We start from the raw sequence: 12,026 nt of genomic DNA on the forward strand, positions 1-12,026 counted from the left end.
AAAACCAAGAAATTCGCTTCTGTCTGTGTAAAGTATCGTTTCTATAACTCTCTTTATTCTATTTGATGTCAAATCCCGATCTAAAGATTGGTATATTTGGTTTGTGAGTGCGGTCTCTGCACAATCCCCCTTGAAGGAGAATTCTTCCACCGACCTCATGGGTAGCCAGCCTACTAGTGGACGTTTAATGCAACTATCTGGTTGCATGTCACTCAAAACGACGCAAGATGGCAGAAGAGAGCCGACCTACTGAAGACAAGGACGTTGCTCAAATGTGTCTCTTTGATTATGCATACGAATTCATGTCAAATGTACCAATCATATTTTAACACAATTATATTCTACAAGTTTATAGTGCAGCCTAGAAGTGAATAAACTATTTTAAATAGTTAGGCTACCCCAACAAGAAGTCCAAATTATGCCTTCCTGCTTTACTAAGGCATTGGGAAATAGGCTATTAACCAAATATGATACAATTTGAATACATTATTTTAATTTTTCATGTCAATCATCAAGCATCACATTGTACAAAATCAAGAGTAGGCTACCTCATAGCAAGGCTAGTAAAATTGCAATTTACGTACAGAAAAAAAATAGAAACCGCTGATGCCCAAAATAAGTATTCATGATTCATGAAGATTAATCGGTACGTGCGTGAAGCTAATGATAACTTGTTGAATGTCAGAAAATATAGGCCTAGACTCTGTGTCTGGGAGCACGAAATATACTCATATGATTTGAAAAAAAAAAATGAAAAAAAAAGGACAATTAAACATCCATAAAATAAGAACGCTTCTGTTGTATACCTTTTCGATAGTATTATTGTTGGGAAGTACTTTTTACAAGATGAACATGGTAGAAAGAAATTCAGCTCGAGGTAGGTCGACTCAAGAACATCTTAGACCACACATAAATACGTTTTTACCATTCTCATCTTATCCTCTTGTATTGTTCCGCATAGATTACGTAGGACCAGATAACATCCAACATTTTAATCAAGATTTGAAAAGATAATGCATAGAATAATAACATAAAACTCAAGAACATCTTAGACCACACATAAATACGTTTTTACCATTCTCATCTTATCCTCTTGTATTGTTCCGCATAGATTACGTAGGACCAGATAACATCCAACATTTTAATCAAGATTTGAAAAGATAATGCATAGAATAATAACATAAAACTAAATCGGAATTGTATACAATGCATATTATTGTATTGGTTAAAAAGTAATAGGATAAACAAACAGCTATTGTCTATCAAAGCCTCTAGAGATATTTCATGCGACAATGAGAGCAAATATTTTTATAACGCAAAATTACAACTCAGTATTGACATGTTTTCTAACGAAATATAAGGTATTGACATGACACAGCATATGCCTATGCATAAGAAGAAATTGCTAATTTCGACGGACACACAGGAACCCGCATTGCAGTATTTAGGCAGTAGCTCTTTCAGTAGCCTAGATTTTTCATTATAAGAAGTGTGTGTGCAGTAGTTATTGATAATTCATTATTTTATTGCTCACTGTATCCTATCGTTTTCTACATTCAGGCTAAATGTATAAACAGTTCAACAACTTTCAATTGTAATCGATTGGTCATATTGAAGCATGCATTTGCGAGACTCTCTCTAGAACTAATAGAGTTACATTAGTATTTCTTTACGCACTTATCGAAATAAATAAATTGGTAGCATATTACGTTTAGAATTTATATCACAGAACCACTAAACGTTTTGAATAGTGTCAGAGGTCAAACACAGCAGGTCTGATTCATATCTCAAAATGGGAATGCAGTTAGACCTGTATCAAACATGTAACACAATTCGGATTACAAAGATTGCATTCGTTTATCCATGTCCGTTTACTTTGTTCACCAGATGTTACTTAGGCTATATTGACCAATACAGCTTACAACATTATATATAACGTTGTCTATATATCTTAAACGGGCACAACTCTGAAGTTCCACAACAATTTGTATCCCAATGTAGGATAATGGAATTGCTTTTAACCCGGGAAGCTATTGCCTACCGAAAAAAAAGGTGATCAATTATGGCTGTAGAGAATGAATTAACCGAATTACAAGTTATTGACGATTTTGTGTGTTATTGTTTTGGAAAAACGTTAAAATACACAACGGCCTGCAAAAAACAGGATAACTATATCAGGCTATTTTTTGAACTGCGGTTTCGCTGATACACTCCGACACCTGGCATCAACTCTTGTCCATTATAGGCTTGCCTACACCACTACCCCCGAGAGCAATGTCTGGCGTGAGGTGTTGACAAACCACCCACGTCATGATACAAAATGCCCTTTTTACTGGCCCTCAAAATATGGAATTTGCGACCAGGAATGTGAGTGAGGTCAATTGGGCCTCGGCTTCTAACACGCTGCTGATTCGTGTAGGGCACCTCTGCACTCTGGCGCGGCCCAACACATCTGGACCACATCCACGCGATGCCAGCGGGCTAGTGCACTGGGCTGCTAACAACATCCACGCCTTTCATTACGATTCTAGCTACACCACTCATCCAGACGTACTGAGTCCGATTGTAATGCTTGTGCAAGGCATGGAGCAAGGTTAAAGTGATAGTTTACTCAAATGACAAAATGACACATTGGTTTCCAGTCAGTGCAGTCAAGCAGTCAATGGACAAGGTATGACAACAATCCATACTTCGGTGTAGTTTCCCTGGCACTGTTTCCACATGCTAATGTTTTTCAATTTGTGTCATGGGACCGATATTAGCATATCTCGCGCATCATGTCCAAATCATCCAAAGTATCTCAAATTATTTGTGAAGTTCAACAAAGTCACATTTAGATGTTTTGAACAAAATTCGTCCCATGAATTGAATGGGATTTGTGCCACAAATGCTAAAACATTCGCATGTAGAAAGGGAAACTAAACCAAAGCATGGCTTGCTAGATATAGCAATGTTTGTGTTATTCGGTCCGATACTGAGGACTTGGGACATAACATTATTTTTGTAATTGTAGGCCATGAGTTAATATGTAAAGCCATATATGATCATTGACAATATATTCAGCATAATGTTATTGAAATTAATTGTTGGTGGGCTAAATAAATCCAAATGTAGCTAACAGCTATAACATAACTAGACTCTACAACTGGAGGTCAGTGCGTAAATGATTTCAATGACAGGGAAAATGATGGAACCAATAGTTAGCCCAGCACAATGTAGAACATTGCCTCACTTTCTTCCAAAACCAACTCCGATTTATAAGGTCAACATAATTGTAGTGCCCAGTAAAATTTCACAGATGAGTTGTGTGTTGCATGCCAATACATTTGGTTATTTTACTGCGTAGTCTTAAAGTTATGTTGATCTCGGTTTAAGTAGGCGGGCTTTTCCTCTCAATCAGAACGATGCTATGATGTGGTTTCATTGTGCGCGGGTGGGCTGGTGATCATTAGCGCGCTCAAGAGTTCCAACTCGTGTTCCTGTTTGTCAATACCAACACCTCTCCCGCTTCTCTCAGTTCCCCTGGCGACATAAGAAAAGAAAGCACAAACCAAACCGGATTCAAGATATACACTGAGTAGCCTAGCGCATGGCTAAACGGCCGGCCAAGTCCATGCTGTCACCCTTTAGTATAATTTCCTCTCATATTATTTTCAGTATAGTCTTTATTCCTCTTAAATATTGTTCATTTTTATCCCTGTAGGTAGCCTAGCCTTGTCTTCCAGAGCCCCATTTATTCAGCCATATCCGGCAGCTGAAAATACAATAATCTAGGCCTGGTTGAATGCGTCTATCCAAAAGTCCCTTTGCTGGCGTATGGGCCTATCAATAACTTTTGGCATGTCACTCTACAAGGAAGGTAAATAACGGCATACGAATACATACCTAACATGATGAGAGCCTTATCAATACATCTTAATGACTCTCCTTTCTCAATGTAATGTCAGTAAGTATCCAGCTATTGGCTATACGTTTGGTAGCTTATTAATGGTAATATGTACATTCGAAAAGTTTGTAGACATACATATTGGACACCTAACTGTGCAGTGTTGTGGGGGGCGTATGTGACATAAAACAAATATATAAAACAGTTTTAAAACAGGGTTCTTGGTAGCATTTATATTGGACACCTAACTGTGAACTGTTGTGGAGGGCATATATGACAAAAAATAATAATATATAAAAATGTAAATAAATATTCAAGATTCAGACATACAATACACATTAGAATAGCCTACAGTTTTTATTTTTAAATAGTTAGAGCCAACATGCCTAATAATAATAATAGTACGTTGGATACATATAGGGTAAACAGATAAAAGTTGTTGAAAATGATAGGCCTATGTGACTTTTGAGAACCTACACAGTGCAAGGCCAACTATTTGTTTTGCTCAACAACAACAAAAAGGCATTTTAGTTATTTCCTGCGAGTTTTCAATCCCAAAATGTGGTGTAGCCATATCATAGTGAGCCGTTCAAAATAGCAAATTTGACCACTTATATGGGCAGCAAGCACGTGCACCGCCAGAAAATATATTTACAGTTGAGTTCATGATCTATTGGAATAGTGTTGGCACCAGCTGATGTGGCTGTAAGAAACATCATTTGTTTCTACAATCTAATGCTCTTTATAAAAGCACACATTTGGGGAAATTCTAGCTCAGCTACAGTTTAGCTAGGCTATTAGTGTTGTGCTTTTTTAAATGTGTCTTTAGGTTGGGATTTTCATCTATGATCTTTTCCCACAATATCTTCTTACATGTGTCTATTGTTCATCTTTGTAAATATTGTATATAGATATCGCCTATGTTTCCATGTGATTTTGACCTTGTCCCCATATATACTATATGGGAATGCAGGTCTTATTCTCAATTCATTAATCCATGTAGGCCTGTGTGTCACCTTGCAGCTCAGGGAGCTCAGACTGAGCTGACCACTAATTCTAGGTGCATCGTTGGAGGCCTGGTGTGTAGAGTCATTTCTTCTTCCTCCTGCATGCAGCGAATACGTTTTGAGCCTCAGGTCTATTGACCACCTCTGTCCAGACAAGGGCCAGACTACTTATTGTTTACAAGATGTCTCAAGTTCAACTGCAAAGTCCACCGTGTAACAAAAGACTGTCCTCAATGCAGACTAGGGGGAGGGGGAGTCTGCAAAGGGAAAGAGTGTAATAAACGGGGGAAGGGGGACGGGGGACTGGACGTGAACTTGAGAGAGAAGAGTCTGGCGCATTCTTGAAATGAAGCATGCTCTTGGGACGGCCAATTGAAGATATATTTACCTGGAAGACATCACGGGGTAGAGCTTGGTCTCTCCTTCTTGTCTTCAAGCAAGCCACCAAAAGCACTGTCAAAATATTCCTATTTTAACAGATTGACATATTAATTAGCAATCTGCCTTGTTTAAAGAAAAAAAAAATACATATTTTAAAGCACACTCAGGAGTTTTAAAGATGAGCCTGAGTGGCCGAATGTCTCAAATCTAGAATAGGCCTAAAGTTACCATGTCCAAAATATTTCATAGAATTAAGCCTATTAACTGCTTTACCACATTTCATTGTGTGTAACTTTCCTATCACAGTAGGTCATATTTTCATTTTCTGAGAAAATACTCAAATTGAAAATAGGCCTACTGAAATATATATTTTAAATTTGCTTCCATATACCCGTCAAGTTTCACAGACATAAACATTGTCCCTATCAAATACATCGAATAAAGTAAAGTAGGCCAAACTATGATATTAAAGCATACATGTATAGCCAATATGTGGCATAGCCTGTCCTATCAATAAATTAGTTTTGAGCGTCACACTTTGATCGTCACACTTCAGAGTTGGAATGCTGTGTGATGATGATAGGATCTGTTGCCTACTTCAAAAAGCCACGAGATGCTATTCTTTGTGGTTGTGTTACAAGTTATATCTCTGTGAATCTTGAGCAAAGCTATAGGCTATACTCCTAACCCTGATATTGTATTGGTAGCTGGGTATCAAGCACACTCAAGTCCCTGAGCGTTTGTGTTATGAGAATATCTTAAATTGACTAAAGATCACAGTGAACGATCACAGTAACGATCACAGTGAAGACAACGTTCAACAAAAGCCAAAATATTGCTTCTGTACTGCGGCACTATAGGCTACAGCGTCAATCTTCCGTCACTCCGGAGTGGGATAGGCCCAGATGCACGTAAAAGGCCTTGAAGTGGCTATAGGCCATACGAAATGGGAAATTGCTATATTTCCTATACACTGATAAAATATCGACCAATTACAATTTATTATTGTAAATAGAAGAGTAAAACAATGAATTATAGGGTCTGGTATTTCAACTGAGGGAAAATGCAGCTTTATTGTATTGCTGGTGGAAAGCTACTTCCGTGCTTGATGCTCATATTGTGTGTTTTCTAAAGGAGGAGAAGGAACTACCATTAAACCACAACGTAAACACAAAGCAGACGCGCCGTTTGTTAGAATGCTTTTGTCAAGTTCAATGTTAACCAGCGGTGGAAGGAATGGTATTCTGCATTTATTGCCTAGCACAGTTAGGTGCAAGGCACGTCTAGCCTACGCTGTGTTGGTCTGAAAAGCAGCACTGCACATGCCGTGAAATCTGGACTGAGAAATGACTAGTCCATTCAAAATCTCCATGAATTGGCTATAGGCCATGTTGATTATAATTTATTCTAATGCACAAACTTAATCAATAAGATATACTGGGAATACATCATTCAATTGTATTTAAAACAATGAAACTGAAATAACGACATTACAAATTTGGTTTCAAATGGCATGCATTGCTATTTACTGACGCTTACCTGAATAGAAATGCTACGGGGCACAAAAAGCTGCACACTCAAAGTGATACAAGCGCCTTAGGTTGTGTTGAAATAGGCCTATGAGGTCTAATAGCTGTTTATATCGTCTTATTTTGGTATCGTATGTCAAATAAATTATGACTGGTCTGATAGTAGCACCAGGATAATATCATAAAATATATGGGTTTGGGTTGGAATACTAAAAAACTCAGACGGGTTTCCAAAAGTCTCTCGCAATGCCTAAAGCGGCACAGTACAGTGTACAGTGTTCAACGGGCTTTGATATCGTTCCTCTCAAATTCTGTCAGGATCCATACCAAGCACAAACTTCCCCAATCAAGGTTGGAGCATTAGATTAGTGCTTCAGCTCGTTTTTGCAATTGTTGCATTTATCAATGGTAAAGTGAAACAACCTGTATTATTATTGCATGACTATGCTGTCTGTCTGAGCGTTGCCTAGGCTACATATGGCACATATTATGGTACACCTACGTCTTAATCAATGCGTCGGTAGTGTATGTTTTAATCTGAAATGTCGCTCCGCAACATTTTTCCATTGGCAACATTCCCCAAAAGTGTCTATATTTCCCCAACGAGCGAAATACATGACTATATGGTGTGTCGACTTGCATTTAAAACAGAGCACAGCAAAAAACAGGACGATGCAAAGGTGATGATGCAAAGCCTTTGAATAACGACGCACCTTTTACACCCTGACTAATCTAGACCGGCGTTAAGTGCAGTATGCAGCCGGAGCGCGCCTTAGCTCTGCTCACTATCCAACAATTAAACTGTTCCGAACCGGACAGATGCGTAAATCACGTCTCAAAAGACTGTTAAACAGATTATAGTGCGTAAATCTACTTATCCAAACGAGCGAACATTCGGATAATAATATTTCATACAGTTACGCAGGAGGATAGCCAATATGAGATCCTCTGAACACGAAGGGAAGCATGTGTGGGGCACCAAGGCTAGAAGCTACTTTGAGGGCCTTTTCCATAACAAGAGTGACACAAAATAATGTTTATGTTGTGAGATTTACTGTATATCCGAGATATGGACAACTGAATATAATCAGATCTAGCATAACGGTGGCTATAGGCTATTCATAGGGACATAGAAACACCCCGTTCCCCGTGTACATTTTCATGATTAGCGTTATTGCTGATCTGGTGAGCACGTGACACTCAAGGTCAAGGTCAAGGACGGATTAAGGAATTCTGCAGTTGCCTCATGCTCTTTTTTCTTCTTGAACATAAACATTCCTCGTATCCACCGAGAACAGGATATATAGACTAACAACCAATATTGAACATGCAACTCATTTCTTGACGCTTGAAGTGAATTTAATTTGTTTTAGTTTGCATTTAAAGGCCTATATCTATAGTCAGTTTAAACTTTGTAGCCGTATTTGACTGATTTCGTGTTGAATAGGCTAGTAATTATGTTAATTTAAAAAATAAAATAGGCCTACCAATTAACAAAATCCTGTCTAAACCATTCATATATATTTTGAAGTAGCCTATTGGCCTAGGCCTGCGTAAACCTCCAAGGGTTCCAAGAGTATTAATGAAGCAGTAATAAGAGCATCAGTAGGTGATACAAGTAAGGCTAAGTAATAACATACAACACATTATATAGCTAGCCATTTTAAATATGGCTGTGTTTGCAGGCCTTCAACTTTCAAAGTACATTTAAGCAATAAGGGGGGAGTCTGCAAAGGGAAAGAGTGTAATAAACGGGGGTGTTGTATATGACCAATATACCACGGCTAAAGGCTGTTCTTATTCACGACACAATGCGGAGTGTCTGAACACAGCCCTTGGACGTGGTATATTGACCATATACTTTAAACACCAGAGGTGCCTTATTGCTATTATAAACTGGTTACCAAAATAATTAGAACAGTAAAAATAAATGCTTCGTCATACCCGTGGTATACTGTAAGAGTACATCACGGCTGTCAGCCAATCAGCATGCAGGGCTCGAACCACCCAGTTTATAATAAATGATATATTTGGCACAATTGGTACAGTAGCTTTTACCCACCACCAAAATCATTAGCCCCAGAAAGACTGTTATTTGGCACGAAAAGCATGATGTTATTTGTAAAGGTTATGGATACTTTAAAAGTAATATTTGTAATATTTTTGATGCAGCTTTTATGATGGAGCATATTATGTCAAATTAATCACCAACTTAATGCGTAAAACTCATATTTCAAATATATTATAAACGGTTTGAAATAACTTTACATTGCACTGGAATTTCTGAACTCCATTTCTTGGTCTTAGACCATCCCTATTTCAATGTGTACATTTACCAATCATTATTCTATTTTATCTTTAACTATCCCTATATAAACAGGGTTTGCAAACATAATCACATATATAACACATATATTCACCGGAGTAACATTTAATGTATACAACATACTGGGATTAAAACAATTTATTAAGCATTACGCTATATTTTTTTAAAGTACTGTTTTACAAGCGTTATAAACAGTATAGATTGGGAATATGATTGCATAATACGTTTCCTATTCTACTGCAGTAACAACATTGACATACCTAACAAATAGCCTATATATACCTTCATGTATAGCACGAGTTAAACAGTTAAGCAGACGTAAGTGTTACATTAAAGCAGGCAAGTGCTGTATTTACAGGCCTCTAAAACATTGTCTTTAGAGGGCTTGGTTCTTGTTTTATTTCTTCTTTTCTAAAGACGAATTGGCGATGCAATTGCGCAAGCAAAATAGCACACCAAATCCCAATCCAAAAAAAGGTACCACGTCGACGTTTTCTTTCCTTCATTTTTTGTTCATACAGCAAAAACAATGTCCCTCGTCCAAATCGTCTAGGTCAAGCCTGACTGACTACGGCGCACTGGTCTTGACTTTGGCCACGAACTTCTTCTCTTTAACTCTCCTGTTTTGAAACCAGATCGTAATCTGCCTTTCCGACAAGTTGGTTCCTGCTGAAATCTTTCTCCTCTTATCTTTCGTGATGAATTTGTTGGCGGCATACTCTTTCTCCAGTTCCTTTAGCTGCACCTTGGTGTACGGAATCCTTTTCTTTCTACCGCGACGAAAGGAGTTGCCATCGTGTTGGTGGGCCACTACATCTGCAATGGACAACAAAGAGAAACTGAAGTCTGTAAAATGTGCATTTAATTCTATAATTCAGTCTTTCTCATTGCAAGGGATAACCCATGCTGCGTTTTTGAGAAACGGAAGTGTATAACTGCACTACATATTGACGAATTAACACCACAATGAGGTATTCAGAAACTCAGAAAACCAGGAAGACTACAACGACCAAAATGGTCGCTCATATGAACGTGCGTGCCTATACCGAGACACATATTACAATTCAATACTCAGCCCAAACATGCGATAGAATAAGGGATTGAAAATCATAATGCATTAGATGGCTTGCGATTAATGCACAGAATGAAAGGTAATTGTATTACGTGATCATGCATTAGAAAAAGCTTGAATTAATTTGCCTCATATGGGCTATCCAACACATGTCACAATGTGTCCCATTACAGTAATCTAATAATCTACAAAAACAGTGTGCAGAGCATATGTTTTTACCTGCCAACGCAGATTTCCAAAGGTGTCCGGCTTGACTCTGGTCCTTTGAGCAGTACATCTGGCCGCCCCAGCCATTCGTCAGTGCCCACGGCTGATAGCTGTCCATTGGAAGCAGCGTGTCGTGACGGGGCTCTCCTGCCCCGAGAGTCTGCACCACCGACACGTCCAGGTAGCTCGCCATGGACTGGTAGGGGCTTGGGTACCCGTGGTAGAACGCAAATTCTTTAGCCCGGCTCGGGTATTCTTCAGATGTGACCGGGGTGTCCATGTATTTTTCCGCAGAGTAGCTGAGCGCGCTGGGCTGGGTGCAGGACTTGAGCGAACCCCGCCCCATTCTGCAGGGATAATAGCCGTTGCCAAAGTACCCATAGGGTAAGGGACCTGTGGAGGAGCCTTGAGGGACCGCGGGGCATGGTGTGCACTGTTTGCCTGTTTCCCCGGAGCTTGAGCCCGATACATCCACCGCGGAGTAGCCGGAGCTGTGCACCAGGCTAGAGGGGTGACCCCCCAGAGCGGAGTGGGCCATCAGATTCCTGCACTGGTTGGCCGCGAAATTGCCGCTACCAACCAGACCCTCCATGTTCTTGTTCAGCTCATCCAAGTTGTTTTCATACACAAACATAACCGTGTCCGCCCAGCGAGGATTCAGGACCAAGGAGGTGGTCATATCACGCTCACCATTCGGGCGGAGAATTCTGTTTCAAAGACCCAAGTCCAGAGTAGGACACCAGGTTACATCCACAGCTGGATTGACGCAACGGACCAAAACTTGGAATGGCGCGTCTCCATTGGATGAAAAGCTTACCACGTGATAAGTACAACAAACCCTTGTTGGGGATGTCAGTCAAATACATTATTTATATTGCTTTGGAGAAATGACACGAGATACTCTTCAGCGTATTGTTTTGTCATTTTCTATTCCCCAATTGTTGTGTTTTCTGCGGTTTCCATGAACACGCTGTCTGGAAGAAATAGTACAATTCAACCTCTGACTACAATTCTGAAGCACAGCATTTCAATAAAAAAAGCCGGTGTACAAAAGCCTTTCTACATGCATTTCGTACTGGATTTGTAGGGTGAAAAAAGCTTTCCAAAGCTCAATGCGCCTAGCTCTCCAAAGGCCAGTGGAAGCAGACAAACTAGCATGTAGTCCCTAAGATAACCATGCAAAGGACTACCTATGTTAATTAAGGCACGTCAAGCAATGATGGCATGAGGACTATTTTACCTATGACATCTATTGAATGCGCAGAAAATCTGGGAATGAATCACTTTGGCAATCACTCCAACAAAAGTCTAGTAATAATGTAACCCTGCTTGTTTTGTTAAACGATTGCATAAAAATCATATTGGCCTCACATAGGGAAATGGTAATTCAAAATTAACACTGTTAAGACATACTTTTAAAAAAACTTTCACACAAAATGACTATTAATGTAGATTTTACCACAAAACCCAACAGATTATGTTACACTGTTTGCCTTTTTGGTTTGGCTTTAATTAGATCATGTAAAATGCTGGAAATTTCCCAATGGTTATGGACATATTTAAAGTCGTATAATCGTCCTTGCCAAATGCATGAAGAAAGTTTATCGTTGTCATAAAA

General features: G+C 39.1%; 1 protein-coding gene across 1 annotated transcript; it reads right to left on the reverse strand.

Moving 5' to 3' along the window:
• Nucleotides 1-8,816: 8,816 nt before the first annotated feature.
• On the reverse strand, nt 8,817-11,200 carry LOC110539165 (homeobox protein Hox-B13a). The gene is made up of 2 exons (XM_021626125.2): nt 10,421-11,200; nt 8,817-9,945 (listed from the first exon to the last, which is right to left on the reverse strand). Exons 1-2 carry the CDS (start codon nt 11,085-11,087, stop codon nt 9,698-9,700), a joined length of 915 nt encoding a protein of 304 aa, XP_021481800.2. The 5' UTR covers nt 11,088-11,200; the 3' UTR covers nt 8,817-9,697.
• Between the last annotated feature and the right edge of the window lie 826 nt (nt 11,201-12,026).

This window comes from Oncorhynchus mykiss, chromosome 12, assembly GCF_013265735.2.
Source record: "Oncorhynchus mykiss isolate Arlee chromosome 12, USDA_OmykA_1.1, whole genome shotgun sequence".
Taxonomy (NCBI): Eukaryota; Metazoa; Chordata; class Actinopteri; order Salmoniformes; family Salmonidae; genus Oncorhynchus; species Oncorhynchus mykiss.

Excerpts from the sequence above, each read along its gene's own strand:
- LOC110539165 (XM_021626125.2), bottom strand. The coding sequence starts at position 11,087 with ATGACCACCTCCTTGGTCCTGAATCCTCGCTGGGCGGACACGGTTATG. Across the intron at positions 9,946-10,420 it reads TTGGAAATCTGCGTTGGCAG|ATGTAGTGGCCCACCAACAC; the intron begins GTAAAAACATAT and ends TGTCCATTGCAG.